The sequence below is a fragment of the Tenebrio molitor genome, chromosome 5 (genome assembly GCF_963966145.1).
Source record: "Tenebrio molitor chromosome 5, icTenMoli1.1, whole genome shotgun sequence".
Taxonomy (NCBI): Eukaryota; Metazoa; Arthropoda; class Insecta; order Coleoptera; family Tenebrionidae; genus Tenebrio; species Tenebrio molitor.
In genome coordinates, this window is record NC_091050.1 from 17529813 (window position 1) to 17551041 (window position 21229).

A 21229-nucleotide genomic window follows, 5' to 3' on the forward strand; every position below is an offset into this window, starting at 1 on the left:
AAAATTTACGTTAACAACAACGACAACGAACAACAAAAAAATATCTTGGGGTTTCTTTGCTGAATAGAAAAATTTTAAACTGAAGAATACCTCTAAAATTAGAAATTAGTTAAAAATCTGAAACATACAAATTTACTGAAAAAGAAATTAAACTAAACATTGTTCTTGGATTGTGATGAAAAAATAAATTTCAGAATTGTGAGGCTTCTAATTATAGCAGTACATTTTGAATAATATAAAAATTAAGATATTGTTATGGTTTACTTAATTACACCATAGAATGGCAAGAAGTATCTTAAGTTAGCCATGTAAATGTTCTCAGTGTTGATAATTATTATCAGAACATTTTGCATTCCTAACCACTTAATCAGATTAACGATAACGACAATAACATACTTAAACTGCTTTAATATAGGTGGATATAACTGATTTTTTTTTAAATAGCATCACTGTCAGAAAATTACGAAAACTGTTACATTCGTATTGTGCACCTTTTTGATTTGGGCTCAAGCAATTCAAATCAAATCAAGAGAAATCGGTAAAGAGTAAACTACAACTTCACAACAAATAATAAAAAGAAAAATTGTAGGAGGACAAATCATCGGTGGACAAGTAGCAAACGAAGGTCAATTCCCTGTTGCTGCAGCCATTTACAAGAGTACTTCCGAAGGCACATATTTCTGTGGTGGTGCCCTCATAGACGATCAATGGATCTTAACAGCTGGTCAATGTGTTGATGGGTACCAATGTTTTAGTAAATTCGAATTGCTATATTTTTTGTACCTTCTACGACAGTCCTGTGTTGTTTACAATTCGTCTTGGATCGGCCAATTTGAATTCTAATAATAATCCAAATATGTTACTATTGTCCACGGAGACTTATTTTTTGCATCCTGACTACGATCCAACCATTCTGACCAACGATATCGGTCTCATTACTTCGAATGCAAATCATCATTCACAGGTATTGTAACATTTCGACATCCTTGACTTTTCCTCGATGATTTTTTTCCCTCATTTTGGTGTATTGTTGGTTGGCGCATTCCCCCGGATGAAATTTTTGCGGAAAAATACGAAACAAAAATAATGAGAAAAGAAATATTTATGGGTCCTACGTTCTGTTTTATTTTTTATTTTATTTAAGTAGGAGACGCCGTACCTTCGGAAGGTTTTTCAAAATAGAATTAAAACGATTGAGCACACTTCACTTAAATTTTATTTAACAAATAATCGAGTGTGTTTCAAACATCCATAAATTATTCGGTCAGAAGACCAATTATTATCAAATAAAAGCCTTCGACTTCGTCTCGTGCTCTTATTTGTTAATAATTGGTCTTCTGACCTCATTTATGGATGTTTACGTTCATTAGCAAAAAAATTGCCGATATTAAAATTTTGCAAGAAGGGTATACGGCTGATTATTTCCTGAATAGAATGAATTCAAAATATGTAATAATAAAAAAAAATCAGGTACCGACATTTTTTATCAGATTATTGCACATGTGCATTTTACAGAAATTTTATCGGGTTATTTTTTGTTTTCTCGTTTTGATTGGTCAATATCTGTCACGCAATTGGTTGCTAAACACATGAAGGAAATAATCAAAGGAATAAAGCATTTTTCTTACGATCTCACCCACAGGACAGTGTCGATTTTGATTATACAAAAGTTGGTATTTAAATCAGGATAATAACTGAATAAATCGACATTTAACATCTACGAACAAAGTAGTAGCATATTTATGGTAGTGTAGCGACCCAGAGATGTAGTGCGCTGAGCGGCCACCAGACTAGCGCCGTTGTCGCCTCCCCCAACCTTGATCATTTCCGCGATTTCCCTTCTACCCATCTCTCCCATCGTCAGACCCTATAAATTGCAGAACATCAAGCAGAAGAGCTAACACTATTCTTCTGCTCCGACCGGACAGCGCCCTAGGGACATCCACGCGGACAGTGAATAGCTCTGCCCCAGAAGCTCCCCTGGCGGACACGTCGGACGGACGATGACTCTTGGCTCCACCTAGACAGCGCCCTCGGGACATCTACCCGGACCTTGAGTAGCTACGCTCCGGAACGCTCCCCAGGTGGACGAGTCGGACGAAAGTCGTCCCCTCACCCCCCTTGTTGTTTGTTGTTTATTTATTTACTGAATAAAGCCTGTGTTTTCTCCACCGTGTTGCATCGGAATCGAACCCGTCCCAACAATCCCAACACGTATCATCGCAAGTGCCATCCAATTTGGGGCGGCGATACGAAGAAGTGTTATAGTAGTATTTTAAAATGACGGAAATCATCAAACGGTGATAAAGTCTCCAATACCATACAAAACCAGGACCGTACCGCCAGTTATGATTTACAGCTGGTTGTTTGGGGTAAACGACCATTGTCAATCAGGAATTATTACCCATCGAGGGTCGTCGTCATAAATTACTCACATTTTGGTACCAAAAATTATTATGTCCATTAATTTGGAATCGATGACTCCTTGATAATTTTTAATATCAGAAACGAGTTCTCTGTGGTATTTTCAATCGAGAGAGTCGATAAAAAAAATTAAGTATGTAATTATAATTTTGTAATTTTTTAGTGTCTTAACGCCATTTGGAGCGTCTGTTTGAAAAAATAAAAATTCATGTTGTAGTACTTTCAATCAAATTATTGACCGCAAAATTCAAATTTCTAGGATGATTAGAAATATGGTTTATTCAGAATATACTATACGATGGTCCAACCTGTATAATAGAAGTTAAATAACTCACTACGGAGTACACCAAGTGTTGCTTCTTGATACTCTGTCCACAACTTAACGCTAAGATTTATTTAAATAAGAAAAAATAAAAACTACCTACTACTCTGCGTACAAATATATTCATTGACTTGAACAAAATCTTCAAACAAACATAATTCAGACCAATAAAATTTTAAAAATATTTGAAAAAAGTTACCTTATCTTTGCCATGTAAACCATGTCAGTGTCGAATTTTATCAGAAGATTTCGCATTCTTAAGAACTTAACTTATTAATGATAACGACAATAAAAAGCTCAAGGTGCCTTACAAATGATGGATATAACTGAAAATCTTCCGAATAAACCAGTTAGTAACAACAAACGATGAAAGCTGTTATACTCGTGTTGTGCGCCTCTTTGATTTGGGTCCAAGCTGCTCAACTCAAATCAAGAATAAGTGGTAAAACGCGAATATAATTTGGAAACATATAATAGACATAAAAATTACAGAAGGACGAATCGTAGGTGGAGAGGTAGCAAACGCAGGACAATTCCCTTTTGCTGCAGCCATTTACATAGCTACTGCCGATAGCACATATTTCTGTGGAGGTACTCTTATAAACATGCAATGGGTCCTAACTGCTGGTCAGTGTGTTGATGGGTAATTATTTCTTAAAGATTGAATTAATTTATTTGATTTGTTTTTTCTGCGACAGAGCTTTGTTGTTTACCATTCGCCTTGGAAATAATAAGTTGAGTACTGACGATCCAAATATGTTACTATTGGCAACGGAAACTTATTTCTTGCATCCTGACTACGATCCGGTCACTTTGAGCCACGATATTGGTCTTATCAAATTGCGGATGAGCATACAATCCACTGGTATAATATTACAACATCTAAAAATAAGACAAACAATCAAAAATAATTTTAGTATACATCTATGCCGCGAGCATTACAAAAGGTGGTCACATCCCAGACGGTTCCAGCGTTATTACCCTTGGTTGGGGACAAACATCTGATGGTTAACAATTTAAAACATTTGATTTTTCAAATTTAATTTGTGTTTTGTGTTTAGAGGTCGCTGGATTATCTGATGACCTCCACTACGCCAATGTAGTCACTCTTACTCATGAAGAATGCTTGGCAGCTTTTGGCAGTCAAATTATCGAAGAAATGCTTTGTGTCGCGGGAAATTATAACGAGGGCACTTGTAGAGTATGTTTCTAGACTGAATCTATTCAACTTTTAATGCCAAAATTTCAGGGGGATCTGGGCAGTCCTTTGGTTGAATATTTAGGTCCCATGGTTTTTGTCGTCGGAGTTTCGAGTTTTATAAGCTCAAACGGTTGTGAAAGCGCAGATCCGTCAGGATTTACAAGGACACGTCCATATTATGATTGGTTAATCAACACTACACGTAACAATTAAAAAAAGAAAATTGCATGACACTTAAATTTGACATGGTTAAACTGCTAAATACATGGATTTTCAACAAAAGTATTTCTTTTTATTACTCGCTTTAAAATCATTAATACCACTCCTTAATTTCAATAAATTTGATTTAACCTTTAGATTGTCATTTTGAATTAATTTTATTCGATGGTCCTAATGTAGAGTAAATCGACGAGGCTATTAATTTGCTGAGCTAAAACAAATCTATAATACCGTGAGATCATTTAAAATTATAATTAATTTTGGCTATGACTTTAAAATTAGTTTGGCAACACCGTTGACATGTTGATTTGGTTTGTCAAAGTGGCGCTTTAAAATTCAATGCAGGATATGATACTGCCAGTTAACAGTTGCATCAAACACCTGGCTTGGATATAACTGTTACTCGCCGTTTCAAATTTTGTATTGAATTTTAAAGCGTCATTTTGACAATTCAAATCAAGATATCAACGGTGTTGCCAATATAATTTTAATAAAGTACCTATGTCATAGCCTCCATTAATTATATATTTAAATGATCTCACGGTAGGACAAAAAATTATTCGTTAATTAATTTTATTCAGAAATTTCTAAGTACCTCAACGTCTTTAAAAAACCTTTTGATTTGTGCTTGAAAGATTTGTATGACATCTTTGGTGATAATTCAAGAAGTAAAAAACCTGTGTAGGATATATCGCGTAAACGAGAAAATTTGTAATCAAGTTAGTTTAGCTAGGCTCATGTATGTAAACTTCCATCTTTTAACAAAAAGTTGTGCTTTGTACACATGTCGCATAAATAACTATTGTTGTATTATTCAGCGTAATTTATTACATTTTGGATAATATAACACGAACTTTAATTATTTAATAGCTTCAGAATTGTTGACAACATTGAACGACAAATGGTACAGTGGCGGCCATTAATTTGGAAACACCGGCCTAATCTAGTTTACTGGATATTTCTAATATTTGATAGTGTAAGCGTTATGTCATGAACTCATGTCACCCATGTCATCGTTGAGCGTATTCAACAGACTGTCACAGCCGAAATTGATATGTCAATAACATTGTCAAAGTGACAAAGAATTTACAATAGAAAAATCTTAGTGTTTCCAAATTAATGGCCGCCACTGTACCTTATCTTTTCTACACATCTCACCTCACTATATATTCTTATTATCAGATAATTTCGCATTTTTCATAACTTAAACAGATTATCGATAACGACAATACCATACACAAACTGGCTAAAAATGGATTGACATAGCTGAAAAATTACCGAACATACCAGTCAATAACAGATAGTCATGAAAGGTGTCACCGTAGTGTTGTGTGTCTCTGTAATTTGGGCTCAGGCAGCTCAAATTGCATCGAGACAAATCGGTAATAAATAAATTTTAAATTCGAAACATTTAATACAAAGATAAATTCAGGAGGGCGAATCATCGGTGGAGTAGAAGCAAATGCAGGTCAGTTCCCTTATGCTGCAGCTATTTACGTAAATACTGCTGATGGAACCTACTTCTGTAGCGGTGCTCTTCTGAACCGTCAATGGATCCTAACTGCTGGTCAATGTGTTGACGGGTAACGAATGATTTTTTGAAAACTAAAATATGCATCTATGTTATTATGTTTTTCATCTGAACAGTGCTTTGCTGTTCTCTATTCGTCTGGGATCGAATAGTTTGAAATCTAATGACCCTAATGCCTTAACAGTAGCTACCGACAACTACTTTTTGCATCCTGACTACGATCCGCTCACTTTGAATAATGATGTGGGTCTCATCAAACTGCGAATGGCCATTACACTTACCGGTATGACGATACTAAAATTATTTTAAACTAAAATCACAAAAAATAAACATTTTAGACTACATCAAGTCCATCACCATTTTGTCAAGCAATACAATTCCTCCTGCCGCTAATGTTATCACTATAGGTTGGGGACAAACATCTGATGGCAAGTACTGCACAAGCAATTTTACAGTTGGTCTTAATGAAATATATTTTGTGTTCAGAAGTCGCTGGACTAGTCGACGACCTCAACTACGTCTACCTGGTCACTCTTAGTAACGAGGAATGCAGACTTGCTTTTGGAAATCAAGTCAACGACAACATGGTCTGTGTTGATGGAAATTACAACGAAGGCACTTGCAGAGTAAGATGCTGAATCGCTTCTATCTATTCAGTTTCTACCATATAGATTTTAGGGTGACCTCGGCAGTCCTCTGATCCAATATGGTGGTTCCGTGACGTATCATGTCGGTATTTCGAGCTTCATAAGCTCAAATGGATGTGAAAGTACCGATCCCTCAGGATTTACAAGAACTGCTCCATATGTTGAATGGATAAACAACATTACCAGAAACAACTAAACGATGATGCTAACAAGAAATGTGAAGACGCCGTGATTGTAGTTGTAGAGTGAATAAACATTGAACGAAACATTTAGAATCTATTTTTTGCCACTGAAATGGTAGATGAATTCGCAAATGAAATCTAAGTGGTATATTAGTTTATGTAAACCACAAATCTATGTTTAGCTAAATGGTGCACGTATGAAAAAAATTATACCACATGAACCGTTGAATATCGCTTAAAAGCTTTCTAATGTATACAACATATAGGGACAAGAAGTATTTTTCCGCACAAACCATCTCAATGTCGATTTTATCTTCAGATAATTTCACATTCTTCAGAATTTAAACAGATTAATGATAACGATGATACAGCACTTAAATTACCTGTAATAGGTGGGCATAACTGAAAAATTGCCAAATAAACCAGTTAGCAACAGATAACGATGAAAACCGTGACACTTGTGTTGTGCGTCTCTTTGATTTGGGCTCAAGCAGCTGAAATTAAATCGAAACAAATCGGTAGAAGATAAATTATAAATCGGACTATTAATAGAAAACTACATTGCAGGGGGCCGACTCATTGGTGGAGTAGAAGCAAGCGTAGGTCAGTTTCCTTTTGCTGCAGCTATTTACAAAAGTACTGCTGATGGAACATTTTTCTGCACGGGTTCTCTCATAAACAACCAGTGGGTCATAACTGCTGGTCAGTGTGTAGATAGGTAATAGATATTTTCTTAAAGGTTGGTGTCTCTATTCATTTTTTCTCTGTGACAGTGCCTTGTTGTTTACCATTCGTGTTGGATCGAATAGTTTGAATTCTAATGATCCGAATGCCTTAAGATTGTCCACTGACACTTATTTCTTGCATCCTGACTACGACCCAACCACTTTGAGCAATGATCTAGGTCTTATTAAACTGCGTATGAAAATTACCCTCACCGGTATAACTACTCTTGAAAGTGATTTAAAACTAAAAACCAATAATCAAAAATTTTAGACTACATCAAGCCTATCAATTACGTGTTAGAGCACACGCTTCCTGATTCCGTTTCCGTTGTCACTATTGGCTGGGGACAAATATCTGACGGTAAGCAAATTAAAATCAGGTTTGCAATTACTTTTTATAACATATGGTTGTGTTCAGAGACCGCTGGACTAGTCGACGACCTCAACTACGTTTATTTGGTTACTCTTAGTAACGAGGAATGCAGACTTGCCTTTGGAAATCAAGTCAACGACAACATGGTCTGTGTTGATGGAAATTACAACGAAGGCACCTGTAAAGTACGTTGCAGATTACATTTATACAAATTTTCTATTACTGAAATTTTTTTAGGGGGATCTTGGCAGTCCTTTGATTCAATATGGTAGTATCAAGACGTACCTTGTAGGTGTTTCCAGTTTCATAAGCTCAAACGGATGTGAAAGTACTGATCCATCAGGATTTACAAGAACTGGTCCATATTCTGAATGGGTAACGAATGTTACTAGGAACAACTAAATGACGATTCCAACAAAAAATGTGAAGTTGACGTGGTTGTAATTGTACAATAAGTAAACTTTAAGTAAAAATGTTTAGTATTTATTGGGTATTTTATACATTTTATCGTATAAGAGAAACATATTTGAAACTAGCTTTAGTCTGCAGATTTGCTGACAAGATCAATATCAAGCTGACATTCGCTTTTAATTAGAGATTAAGAAATTAGAAAAATTCAAGTAAATAATCATGTCTTAGATCGTAAAGAAAAGTAAATAGCAATTAAAAATTAACTGTTGAGGTTTATGATTGGCCAGCGGGAGAATAAAAATAAGCGCGGAAAGCTCACTACATACAGATTTATTTTTATTCGTCTGCTTCTTGACGTCATATCGGGATTAAACATAATGGAGAACACAATCCGTAAGTTACTCTTTCTAACAAAATTTATTTGACGAAAATCAATTCATTGGTTAGAGATTTAGGCAGATTCAAACAGAGAACCAGACAGACAAATTGCTATTGTCATTGTCATAATATTTTTGAGGATTCTAAATATTCAAAATGCGAGATAGTAAAGTCTCAAAAAAGTGAAATCAGTGATTTATTGTTAATTGCCATTCTGATGTTTTGTAAACAACATGATGAACGATGGGAAAATAATAACTATCATGAAGATTTATTCACTCTGAAAAGTTAATTATGTTACGTTTTATTAGCCTCGTCCCTTATAGATAAATTAATTAATCTATACAGGATGTTTCAACTTTCCGACCCTGACGAACTTTAAATACAACCAGTAATACTTCTTTCATTTATAACTAGAACTAGCATTCTGTGACTACTGAATATTGAGTTGCATAAATTCGGCGAAGATCTCGGTTAGTTACGTGAAACACCTTATATAAATAAAAATGAAATGCTGTTCGTTGGTAAACGCATCACTTGAGAACGGCTGGACCGATTTGACAAATTTTTTTTTTTGAAATGTTCGTAATAGTCCGAATAAGGTTTTTAGGGAAAGAAAAATTGTAAAAGTTGCTCGAAAAATTGGAAAATTTGGGAAAAACTGAACGTGTTTTTTTCTATGGGATTTTTGTATGAACTCAAGACCATAACTCAGGATTCGAACGATGGATATGCGTAATTCTTGTTTTGTTCGTTATGGCCTTGGAAAAGTTTTCAGGAAAAATTACAAAGAAAAGCCGGAAAATTCGAACAAAGTGCAAAAATTAAATTTTTTTTATCCACTCTCGATATTGGATAAGTCTTAAGAGCTGCTCAAGACAAGTAACAAGTATTAATTGATAAAAAATGTTCAATTTATTATGTTATTTAACAGATATACCCAACTTATTACATTTTTAATACATAATACGATCTTTAAGTATTTAAGAGCTTTACAGTTATTTACAATACAGAGGTGCGTTATCTTCCCCGTGGACTTCATCTCAGTGTCAATTTTTATTATCGAAAGATTCCGCATTGTGCTTAAACAGATTAACGATAACGACGGTTAAACTCTAAAACCGCCTAAAACTGAGTGGATATGACGAAAAAAATGGAAAACAACAGTCACTAAGAGAAAATGATGAAAGCCGTTACACTTGTGTTTTGCGCCTCTCTGATTTGGGCCCAAGCAGCTCAAATTAAATCAAGACAAACCGGTAAAGAATAAATTGTTCAATTGAAACAGATAGTACAAACAAAAATTACAGGTGGACGAATCATCGGTGGAGAAGTAGCAAACGTAGCTCAATTTCCTTTTGCTGCAGCGATTTACAAAACTACCACCGACGGTACATATTTCTGCAGCGGTGCTCTTCTAAATACTCAATGGATCCTCACAGCTGGTCAATGTGTATATAGGTAATAATTCCTAAGACTTGGATTTTATCTATTTTGATTTGCTTCGTCTACTTTAGAGGTTTGTCGTTTACTATTCGACTTGGAGCGACTAATTTGAATTCTAATGATCCGAATGTAATAAGATTGTCTACGGACAATTATTTTTTGCATCCTGACTATGATCCAACCACTTTGATTAATGATGTTGGCCTTATTAAACTGCGTATAGCCATTACATACAACGGTAAAATATTTAAAGAAATATTCAACAATCAAAGCAAACAACACAATTTTTTAGATTACATCAAGCCTGTCAACATTTTGGCAAGTTCTACACTTCCGGATTCTGCCTCCGTTGTCACTGTTGGCTGGGGACAAACATCTGACGGTAGTCACTTTAAAAACAATACATTTTTATAACATTTAATTTATATTTTGTGTTTAGAGATTGCTGGACTAGTAGATGACCTCAATTACGTCTTTTTGGTCACTCTCAGTAATGAAGAATGTAGACTAGCCTTTGGAAATCAAGTCGACGATAATATGGTCTGTGTTGAAGGAAATTACAATGAAGGCACTTGCAGAGTAAGTTTGAAAGTTACGTCTATTCAATTCTTACCACTAGGCTTTCAGGGCGATCTTGGCAGTCCATTGATTCAATATGGAATTAGTTCCATAACCTACCATGTTGGTATTTCGAGTTTCATTAGCTCAAATGGTTGCGAGAGCACTGATCCCTCAGGATTTACCAGGACTGCTCCATATGTTGAATGGATAACCAACGTTACAACGAACAATTAGATCAAAACGAAGAAAGAGTGTAAAGTTATCGTAATAAAATAAATACATTGTACATATATTAGTTATTTATGCAACAAGTGAGTAAAGTAATACATTTTTTTACGAGAAGGAAAATTTGCCGCACGAGCGCAGCGAGTGCGCAAATCCGCCGAGTAAAAAAAAAGATACTTTGCTAACGAGTTGTATAAAAAAAAATGTTTGGCGCCCGTAAATTTAGATAACAATTTTTTCGACACTCAAAATTTGAAAATTTTCTCCTGTGTGAACCCGTGGACCTTTAAAACGGTCGTTTTACTCGCGTTTTAAATTGGCCCACTCAAGCCAAAAAAATCCCAATTTACATATGAACTAGTTAAAAAAACTACTAGTTAATTATGAATGAAAAATTTTATAATTGTGTTAAAAAATGACACGCTACGGCATTTTTTTAACGCAAAATGTGTGCAAAAATGAACCGCTATGGCACTTTTTTTAACGCTTCTTGACCGATTCAAAAATCACGTATTTTATGAATGTAAACGAATGAAAAAGCTTGCACTTTTTTAAAGGACGTTAATAGCTATTAAGACAACAAGTGTTTTATACAATACACAAAATGCGGAGGTTGCCGTGGGTACTATGGTAATAATATCAACAAATTTGGAAAAAAACAATTTTCATCGTTGAAATGTGCCAAAATGTTCCAGAAGAAATAAGAAAAAAGGGGCAATTTGTTACAAATGAAGTCTAAAAGTGCATACGAAAAGGTGTATGATTCGTTTCAAGGCCGGAACAATAAAAAAAAGCATCACGGAGGTAACGGAAGATGTCATTTTGGCTTTTCTTGATATGGGGTAAGCGTGTAGAACTTCATTAAAAGTTAATTCACACTACGGCAAGAATCATTTGAAGAAAATGTAAAGATTGCCATTTTCGATGGCCGGGCACTTGCATTGGATGAAACAGCAGAAGTTAAAGATTAAAGAAGAAGATGTTAGGAACAAGAGCACGAAGCTAATATGGCAATTCCAATTCAATAATTGTACTTTTCACTTTTGTGATAATTACTGTAAAAATGATGAATAAAATGTTACTTGAATGATGTGTGTGAGCGTATTTTATGACTCTATAAGATACGTTGCCATTGACGACGTGTCTTATAGAGACAAGCGTATTTTATGGGAAACATAAGGTGTGAGCTCAAATGCACCATGGAAACAGTATAAGATATTAGTGTTAGAAAAAACATAAAAAAGGGTCCGACCTTGCAAAAGGTCATGTAGTTCTGATTTTTTAATATGTTGTTTGGATCTCAGCCAAGAGTAAAACACCAAATTTGCAACTTCGAAAGACTTGTGCGCGGTAGCCAAAGAACAGCAAAATGTTTGCACTATTTTCAGTTTTTGCTCAATATATCCTAAGATATGAGTCTCACAGAAAAAGTTGTAGTTACCTTTTTTAAACTAGATTAAATTCGCTACAGTTTGAAGCCCAAGCGAACTTTGTGCATGCAGCAGTTTCCGAGATAGAGCTCTTCAAAAATTGGGTATTTTTTCCAAGAAGTGAAAATTTTTTGTTTACGTCTCTTATTTTATTAAATATCGTCAAAAATACTCGCCCCATGAGAAAAGTCATGGGCAATGAACTTGAAGTGTATTTATTTAGCTTTAAATTGCGATCTGACGGGCAGCTGCAGGTCCAATGCTTCTCTCAAAAGTGGCATATAACCGAAAACCTCGAAAGATGGAATTTGGGAAAAATAAATGAAAACAAGTTTTCAGCGCATCAAACATCACGTATAGGGCCTAAACCGGTCAAATAAGTTATTTTAACGTAATCTAGTATGTGTGGTTAACAATTTGAAGAGAGTCTGTGAAGTTGGTGGAGAAATACTGCCCTCAGCGCCAGACTTGTTCTGGTTCTGATTGTATGGAAAATCATCGAACACCCCAAGTATACTCGTTTGGAACGGGTTCATGGAGCAGTTGACAAGTGGTTTTGATTTTGATCGACCAAGAATTATTTTCCTCTCATTCATTGGCGCGCTTTAATTTGAGCTCCGGCGGGTACATGTCCTGGCATATACAAGTTTATCATGAACCCCATTTTTACGCACATGTGCCAATCCACCGTAGTTTTTCATAAACCACATCAGCAATCAAATCTGACCATAGGCCGGGCCAAAATTTATCGGATCGGCTAATTGTAAAATTTTGTTCTATGAATATCGTAAACTCAGTTGGATCCATCCGCTGTTCTAGAGCCATCATATATTGCAAATATAAGTGGGCACTCTTTGTGAAGAAATAGTGACCAACTGAATGAAAACAAGGTAGCATTTTATCGATAGTATACAGGTGAAGGTTCTTAATCACCCTGACGCTCTGCCTGGATGAATAGTTTTACGGGAGTAGACGTGTGAAAATATTGGTCCCACAGCTTTGATTACCTTCCAAATTATGCAATGCACTTTTGAACTTGGCTCTTAGGCTTTGGTAAGTCCTATTTTTCTTTACAAACAAGATGAGAGACCTCTCACTCTCACGTAGCTTATTCTCAGTTTCGGCTCTTTCTTTCCCAGTCAAGTCTACCTCATCCAAAATAATGCCAGCCAATATCAGATTAGTCAAAATGTGTGCTCGTATAGCTCGTGAATAGGCATGACCATTCAGCATCTTGTCCAGGCCTGTGATCTGTATAAATAAATAAATAATAAATAGCGCCTTCAAGCAACTCCCTGCCATTATTGCACCGATACAACCCATGAATGACATGAGGAGATGGAACTCTCCAAGCCTCACGACCACGCAGCTTAACTCAGAATGTTGGCCACCCTCAACAGTATCTCTGGCCTTAAAGAACAGTGGTTGATCAAGAGTAACGAAGCAGGTTTTTTGAAAATGACCTTTACTTCTCTCACTGGCTTCAAAAGGTGATATGAACACTGTATTGTAATCAGTAGGTGGGGTGCGGATAAATGAGAGGATAATAATTTTTGAGCCATAAAAATCAAGACCACTTGTCACCTGCTTAATGAACCGGTTCCAAAGGAGCATACTTGGGGTAGTTGATGATTTTCCATACAATCAGAACAAGTCTGGCGCTGAGGGCAGTATTTCTCCACCGACTTCACAGACTCCCCCCTTCAAGTTGTTAACCACACATACTAAATTACGTTAAAATAACTTATTTGATCGGTTTAGGCCCTATACGTGATGTTTGATCCGCTGAAAACTTGTTTTCATTTATTTTTCCCAAATTCCCTTTTTAGAGGTTTTCGGTTATATGCCACTTTTGAGAGAAGCATTGGACCTGCAGCTGCCCGTCAGATATCAATTTAAAGCTAAATAAATACACTTCAAGTTCATTGCCCTTGACTTTTCTCATGGGGCGAGTATTTTTGACGATATTTAATAAAAAAAGAGAAATAAACAAAAAATTTTCACTTCTTGGAAAAAATACCCAATTTTTGAAGAGCTCTATCTCGGAGACTGCTGGACGCACAAAGTTTTCTTAGGCCTAAAACTGAAGTGAATTTGATCTAGTTTAAAAAAGATAACTTCAACTTTTTCTGTTAGACTCATATCTTAAGAGATATTGAGCAAAAACTGAAAAAAGTGCGAAAATTTTGCTGTTCTTCGGCTACCACGCAGCGCGCACAAGTCTTTTGAAGTTGCAAATTTGGTTTTTTACTCTCGGCTGAGGTCCAAAGAACATATTAAAAAATCAGAACTACATGACCTTTTGCAAGGTCGAATGTTTATATTGACTAAAGCGGTTCTTTATAAATATTATAAAACACCAGTATTTCTGTTGAAATTTTAATAGAAATTGTATCACTTTTTCCTTTTTAGCAATTGCAACGATACTATTTTAGAAGTTTTCCAACAGATAACAATTATTTTAATCTATAAGTTCACAGGTCATTTTTGAGAGGGAAGTGTCTTTTTCGAACTAAACACTTAAATGTCTATATTATTTGATAAAATTGATGGATCACTATAAATATTGCCCAGTGTAGTGTTCCATCAATTTGAAACGAAAGTATAAATGTAGATATGAAAAAACTTGTCCTTCTTGCAACTTGTGCACTGTTAGTTCGTGGTTCACCCACTCTAACTCACTCCGGAAACCTCTTCAATGAAATAGGTAAAATGCAATTTTCCGCTTGTTCTTCTACCACGAATGATTTTCTAGGAGGACGTATTATTGGAGGAAACGTCGCTAGAGCAGGCCAGTTTCCATTTATAGCAGCCATTTACATCAATACTGCTAATGGTAACTACTTCTGCAGCGGGGCCTTGATCAACTCTGAATGGATTTTAACAGCTGGACAATGTGTAGATGGGTACCTTCTCCATCTTGTTTCAGTTCGTTCTACTAATTCTTAATTCTTAGTGCACTCTTGTTTACCATTCATCTTGGCATAACCAATCTAAAGGCAAATGATGGTACCGGCCTCAAATTATCTACAGATTTATTCTACCTACATCCAGATTACAACCCTGTAACTCTGGAAAACGACATCGGACTCATTAAACTACGCATGTCTATTACTTTTACAAGTGAAAACTCCACCAACATCACTTTACAAAAACAATAATTATAAAACTTTCTAGCCTATATAAAACCTGTAGACTTTTTGCCTGACAACGATCTTCCTGCTGCCTCTTCTGTTCTAACTCTCGGATGGGGACAAACCAGCGACGGTACTACCCCACACAGAATTTTAATACAAAACTAAATTAATCTCAATTGGATGTAGCCGGACTGGTGGATGATCTCAATTACGTTTACGTGGCTTCACTAAGCAACGAAGAGTGTAGATTGGCTTTTGGATCCCAAGTTACGGATAACGTTGTTTGTGTTGATGGTAACTACAATGAAGGTACTTGTAAAGTAAGTGAAGTAAAATTGTGGTACTCTATGGATTTAAACCATTTGGATCTGTATTAGGGTGACCTAGGTAGTCCCTTAATTCAATATGGAAGCCGTTCAGCTACGTACCATGTTGGTACTTCTAGTTTCATCAGTTCTAATGGTTGCGAAAGTACCGATCCCTCTGGATTTACAAGAACCAGCGTATACAAGGGTTGGATTAGAAACGTCACGACAAACAATTAAACATACCGAAGAAGGTGTTAAAAATGAATCACTATGGTCAAATCTGTTGTTAGGATTTTTTAATATAATTAAACATTTTAAAATCAGAAAATGTTTTACTTTTCTGTATTATGGTATTTTAATTTCCCTTTATTATTATTTACAGCTGACTGAAAAATAAAATAAAAGGAAAGGAAAGAGAAAAGAATAATAAAAGACTTTTAGAATACCTACCATAAACTTATTAAAGGATTATTTTTGAGTTTGCACTTTGTCAATGGACCATTATTTTTGGAATATTCTTATTTTGCATGATCCTGCCAATTTTTTTTATCTTTACAACTGCACTTATTTTCTTATGCATTTATGACCTACCTACATTATCACCTATCTAAATCGAAACGATAATTACGTCCAAAGGGTCTCTAATTAGCTCTCTTCAAAATTCTGTCGTAAATTTTTTAACTGGATAATGAATGTGGTGCCACCTACGAATTATTTTAATCTCTTAAAGTCACAAGGTCAAATGAGATTAGTGAAATGTGAAGTGAATTTATCTCAAGTGTGCTTGCCGAACAATAGAAATTTTATTTATTAAGTTATTTTTTATCCAGAACATAACTGTTGGTGTTATCCATAACAAGAGCTCGGATTCTATGCAAATTGCATATTTGTTTCTATGGCGTATATAGACAAAATTTTGGATTTTCTGGGCATATTAACAAATTTTGAATGAAATTACGTCATTTCAAAAATGCATATTTTGCATATTTGAAGCACCTAGAGCATATTTTGGCGAAAAATGCATACTAGTGCATATTTCTGCAATTTTCCAGATTTTTTTTTGTTTATTTATTGAATCCTTGCAAGTCTACATGGTGCAGATAGAGGGACATCAGAAAATATCCGCTTGCTTTAAAAACATAGGACTTCTTGGTAGAGCGTAGTTCCAGAGAAATAAGACCGTAAATTTAACAATGGAATGAATAAATTTTACATTCAGTTTTCACGCCTACTTCGACTACAATCATTTAGAATAACCCTGTATAATTTAAAATATATATTTTCAGTTTTGTTTTTATATTAATAAATTTTGAATAAATAGATTAATTCTGCGAAATTTGTCTTTTTTGTAAAAGTGATAAAGCGTATTGTAGTGTATTTATGCATATTTTGAGCATATTTGTGCATATTTCAGTGCATTTTTTAGTTAGAAAGCGTGCATATATATGCGCATATTTTCTTCATTTTTCAGTGCATATAATCCGAGCTTTATCCATAACATACTATTCTTGTGACATATTTTTGTAAAAATTAAGATAGCAAATAAAGGAATGATGTTTATAAAACAAAACAAGCAGGATATGCTTACTCAGTTTAAAAGTAGCAACAGATTTTGGAAAATAATGATAAGTCACTTCCTTCACCAGATCCTAAATCTAATCTAACTTTATAATGTTAGGATGAGTTTGTATTTCTGTACTTAGAATGATTTTGCATTAAAATCACATCCTCCTGACAAAATCGAAGTGGATAAATCCCAGATAAAAGCGATAAATGAAGACATTTTTCCCACATATGTATATATAAAGACAACGCAGGAACCAAATCACTTAACTCACAGTAACATTGTCAAAATGTTAAAATTGAATTTGTTTATTTTGTTTTTGCTATCATTTTTGATAACATCTGGTCATGGGAAGCCTCGACAACTTTTACAAAAACCAAGTACTGCAATGGTATGACCTAATATATTATTTGTTTTAATACTAACCATCTTTGAGGTGGACGAATCATCGGCGGAGAAATTGCAAGAGCTGCACAATTTCCGTTTTCTGCTTCCATCTACATCAGTACCGATGATGGTACCTACTTCTGTAGCGGGGCACTAATTGACAACGAATGGGTACTGACCTCTGGACAATGTGTCGATGGGTAATAAAAAAAAAACTTTATTTCAAATTTCATTTACTTACACTTTTTTTATTCTAGTGGTAAACTGTTTACTCTTCGTCTCGGATCGAACAGTTTAACAGCTAATGACGCCAGTCTCACCAGAGTATCTTCTGACAGTTATTTTCTCCATCCAGACTTCAACCCTGAAACTCTAGAGAATGACGTAGGTCTAATCAAATTACGCATGCCCATCACCTACTCAGGTAACACCACGTATTAACATTTTTGATTAACAGTACTTTTCTTTTCCTTTCACTTTTAGACTACATTCAGCCAATCAACTACATATCAGAAATATCACTTCCAGATGGTGCTCAAGTTACTACAACTGGATGGGGTCAAATTAGCGATGGTAAGATTTTGTGTCTGAGCAAAGCTTTTAAAACATTTTTTCAAAAATTTAGAGGCAGCTGGGTTGGTTGACGAACTGAATTACGTTCACTTAGTTACTCTCAGCAATGAAGAATGTAAATTAGCTTATGGGTCGCAAGTCACTGAAAATATGCTTTGCGTTGAAGGTAATTACAATGAAGGTACTTGTAAGGTAAATTAAGGAAATAGGTATATTTGGTATTTGAATTCATTTCTATTTTTAACAGGGAGATCTTGGTAGTCCATTGATTCTGTACGGAAGTAGAGGATACACTTATCATGTTGGTATCTCTAGTTTCATCAGTACCAATGGGTGCGAGAGTACTGACCCGTCAGGATTTACAAGGACTGCCCCCTACAGAGAGTGGATAAGAAATATCACCAGCAATAACTGAAAATAGTGTTGGTATAGATATAGAGGGAGTTATAATTTGAAACATATTTTCTATATTTTGTAATTTTCAGAATGTAAAATATTCTTGTCTATAATAATATTAATTCTTGCGAAATTGAAGTTACTCCACTAATGTTAAAACTTGTTGTAGCATATTATTTCTTTTTGAAGCTTTTGATTTTCAAAATAAATTTCTAGATAAGAAAATAGAAAAATTATTCAATGCTTTTAGACTTTTCTATCAGTTTCTCTTTTTTATTTCTGTTGCCATATATTTAATTGTTGAATACAGAATTTATAATATGTACATAAATGGTCAACAGACAGTGATGGGCTCAGTCCAACAGAAAATTTGGGAGAAATCATTAAATACATTTCATTAAGCTGATCAAGTATCAGATACCTGAGAAAAAAATGACGGGGAAAAGGGTTTTGCAAATGATTAATAAGGGGGCTCCATTTTTTTTTTCTTTTATGCACATATGTACATTTTGTTTAATTTCGGATATTACATTTACGTATATCGGGAGATTAAAATTATGTAATGGGTAAATTTTATCAGGGTCGGCAATGTTTGTAAAAATATATTGTCACCTGTATTACTAACCTATATATCCAAATTAAGCTTTATGGCTCAAGATGGTATAATGAAAAACACGATACGATAAATCCATTAACGTAAATCTTAATCCTTAGATTTATTGGAGTACAAAAATAATCATCATCAAACACTCAAAACATATGCGATAAACAGTAATAAAATTTAAAAATTCCATTGGTAGACTAAAACTTGCTTTAAACTTAAATTCATTTTACTAGTTTAATTTCATTTAAATAAAAATAACAAGCACCCATATCTCTTATTTAATCAGATCAGCGCTTAATCAAAATCAACACAATCAAGGGTAAATTTAATCATTTTTCTTTGTGATATTGCATAAATATCTGGCTGAAATCGATAAATAAATTGACAATTTCGTTTGATTATATACTTCTTATCAATTAAAATTATTTCTGAGAAAACATGTGTCGTAAACCAATAAAAATTACAACATCTGGATAACAAAGATAAATGCAATGAAAATCTCCTCCGAATCGCATATAAATCGAAGACAAACTCCAAGTCGTTACCACACTACGTCAAGATGAAAGTTCTAGTGTTGATTGCAGTGCTCGCTTCTTCGGTTTGTGCTCACCATTTGGGCAGGCTCAGAGCAGCTCCAGGTTGTGCTCAAATCCAAGATATCAAAATATGAAGGTGATGTTTTTCAGGAGGACGCATTATAGGAGGAGGCGATGCAAACGCCGTTGAGTTTCCTTTCGCCGCAGCTATCCAAACCCAAACCAGTACAGGACAATACTTCTGTGGGGGAGCTCTTGTCAACACCCTGTTCATTGTAACAAGCGGAAGTTGCGTTGATGGGTAACATTTTTTCTTAGTAGTAATTCAGCTTTCCAATAAGAGAATTGTAGAGCTACGCTGTTCTCTATTCGCTTGGGCATAACATCACTAGCTGAGGCTGGTCAAAGACTTGCTACTGATAAGTACGTGCTGCATCCATTGTACAATATTGACACTTTGGAAAATGACATAGGTGTTATCGAACTTCGTCTTCCTGTCAGCTTTACAGGTAATGGCATCTAAATTGTAACTATTACTATTTGAAAAAAATTCAAAACACGCAGACTATATTCAACCGATTGGTTTGCCGGGAAGAGATGTTCAAGACAATGCTGTAGCTATCGCCATAGGATGGGGTCAAATCAGTGACGGTAAGTTCCAAAACCAAACTCTTTTACAATTCTTTAATAACTCCTCTAAATAGCTGATGCCGGACTCACCAATCAACTGCAGACTGTTGAACTTGTTGCTTTGTCCAACGAGGAATGCAGACTTACCTTCGGCAACCAAATCGCAGACACTATGGTTTGTGTGGATGGTAATTACAACGAAGGAGCTTGCTTGGTAATATTTAGACTTTTTTATGCTTGTGAAAATTAATAGTGATTAATTGTAGGGAGATGTCGGAGGTCCCTTGATTCAGTATGTGAACGGTCATCAAGCGACAATCGTCGGAATTTCTAGTTTCATCAGTGGACATGGTTGTGAGAGCACTGACCCATCTGGGTACACAAGGGCTTTCCCATTCGTCGAATGGATCCAGAACAACACCAAAGTTCCTTCATAGTTTTAAAGAGATTGTAGAAAAGAAAACAATAAATTAAATTCTATTAAAATTTATATTTGGTTTATTTACCTTAAACCTCAACTGATTTTAAAACAAGATCCTAAAAGTAAAACCTGAACCTTATAAAAGTTGTAGAAAATTTGCCTTTTCGAAAAGTGTATTTTTATTTTTATGAACCAGTAAAAATTTGTAATTTAAAAAAGCTATACAGTACAAACAACCACAGCAATGTCTACTTAACTGAATACATTAATTTAAAATCCTTCGTACAATTAATTGTATGCTTGTATAAAATAATCTAATCAAGTACCATTTGAGCTGAATTATTGACGATTAATTTACTCAAATTTCCTGCACAGCAACTCAAATCGTGCAAATATGACATTCTTTTTGTCACTATTCAACACATTATCGTAAATTAATTGATAAATTCGAAGCTCTTATGATATCACTATCACTACTAAAAAATTTGATCTAAATGTGCAAAATATTCTAATATTTTATAGTTCCAAATTTGACGTTTTAAGTGTACTTATTTTATTTTTGCCTAAAATTTTTGGCAAATATTTATAGATCAGTTTT

The 21229-nt window shown here is 34.8% G+C and overlaps 7 protein-coding genes and 1 long non-coding RNA gene across 9 annotated transcripts; all 8 read left to right on the plus strand.

Moving 5' to 3' along the window:
* Window positions 1–463: 463 nt before the first annotated feature.
* Window positions 464–870, plus strand: LOC138130237 (uncharacterized). Its single transcript, XR_011159530.1, has 2 exons — window positions 464–538; window positions 590–870. It is a non-coding gene; the product is annotated as an uncharacterized lncRNA (long non-coding RNA).
* A 2165-nt stretch (window positions 871–3035) lies between these two features.
* LOC138131017 (brachyurin-like) lies at window positions 3036–4229 on the plus strand. 2 transcript variants are annotated; one of them, XM_069047767.1, is made up of 6 exons: window positions 3036–3188; window positions 3239–3389; window positions 3445–3611; window positions 3664–3753; window positions 3808–3947; window positions 3996–4229. In XM_069047767.1, exons 1-6 carry the CDS (start codon window positions 3113–3115, stop codon window positions 4158–4160), a joined length of 789 nt encoding a protein of 262 aa, XP_068903868.1. In that variant the 5' UTR covers window positions 3036–3112; the 3' UTR covers window positions 4161–4229. The 2 variants fall into 2 exon arrangements, with proteins under 2 accessions (XP_068903868.1, XP_068903869.1); XM_069047768.1 differs by having other exon boundaries at window positions 3073–3185.
* Window positions 4230–5389: 1160 nt separating this feature from the next.
* Window positions 5390–6610, plus strand: LOC138131016 (brachyurin-like). The gene is made up of 6 exons (XM_069047766.1): window positions 5390–5548; window positions 5599–5749; window positions 5814–5980; window positions 6036–6125; window positions 6184–6323; window positions 6376–6610. The coding sequence occupies exons 1-6, from the start codon at window positions 5473–5475 to the stop codon at window positions 6538–6540; spliced, it is 789 nt and encodes a 262-aa protein (XP_068903867.1). The 5' UTR covers window positions 5390–5472; the 3' UTR covers window positions 6541–6610.
* Window positions 6611–6760: 150 nt separating this feature from the next.
* LOC138131018 (brachyurin-like) lies at window positions 6761–8110 on the plus strand. The gene is made up of 6 exons (XM_069047769.1): window positions 6761–7044; window positions 7094–7244; window positions 7300–7466; window positions 7523–7612; window positions 7670–7809; window positions 7862–8110. Exons 1-6 carry the CDS (start codon window positions 6969–6971, stop codon window positions 8024–8026), a joined length of 789 nt encoding a protein of 262 aa, XP_068903870.1. The 5' UTR covers window positions 6761–6968; the 3' UTR covers window positions 8027–8110.
* A 1403-nt stretch (window positions 8111–9513) lies between these two features.
* LOC138131014 (brachyurin-like) lies at window positions 9514–10706 on the plus strand. Its single transcript, XM_069047765.1, has 6 exons — window positions 9514–9672; window positions 9724–9874; window positions 9931–10097; window positions 10152–10241; window positions 10299–10438; window positions 10487–10706. Exons 1-6 carry the CDS (start codon window positions 9594–9596, stop codon window positions 10652–10654), a joined length of 795 nt encoding a protein of 264 aa, XP_068903866.1. The 5' UTR covers window positions 9514–9593; the 3' UTR covers window positions 10655–10706.
* A 3918-nt stretch (window positions 10707–14624) lies between these two features.
* Window positions 14625–15819, plus strand: LOC138131285 (brachyurin-like). The gene is made up of 6 exons (XM_069048210.1): window positions 14625–14782; window positions 14831–14981; window positions 15032–15198; window positions 15253–15341; window positions 15392–15532; window positions 15590–15819. The coding sequence occupies exons 1-6, from the start codon at window positions 14692–14694 to the stop codon at window positions 15755–15757; spliced, it is 807 nt and encodes a 268-aa protein (XP_068904311.1). The 5' UTR covers window positions 14625–14691; the 3' UTR covers window positions 15758–15819.
* Window positions 15820–17307: 1488 nt separating this feature from the next.
* LOC138131340 (brachyurin-like) lies at window positions 17308–18676 on the plus strand. The gene is made up of 6 exons (XM_069048305.1): window positions 17308–17464; window positions 17521–17671; window positions 17729–17895; window positions 17955–18044; window positions 18097–18236; window positions 18292–18676. The coding sequence occupies exons 1-6, from the start codon at window positions 17374–17376 to the stop codon at window positions 18457–18459; spliced, it is 807 nt and encodes a 268-aa protein (XP_068904406.1). The 5' UTR covers window positions 17308–17373; the 3' UTR covers window positions 18460–18676.
* An 845-nt stretch (window positions 18677–19521) lies between these two features.
* Window positions 19522–20700, plus strand: LOC138131341 (brachyurin-like). Its single transcript, XM_069048306.1, has 6 exons — window positions 19522–19682; window positions 19731–19881; window positions 19932–20089; window positions 20145–20231; window positions 20285–20424; window positions 20477–20700. The coding sequence occupies exons 1-6, from the start codon at window positions 19604–19606 to the stop codon at window positions 20645–20647; spliced, it is 786 nt and encodes a 261-aa protein (XP_068904407.1). The 5' UTR covers window positions 19522–19603; the 3' UTR covers window positions 20648–20700.
* The last annotated feature ends 529 nt before the right edge of the window (window positions 20701–21229 follow it).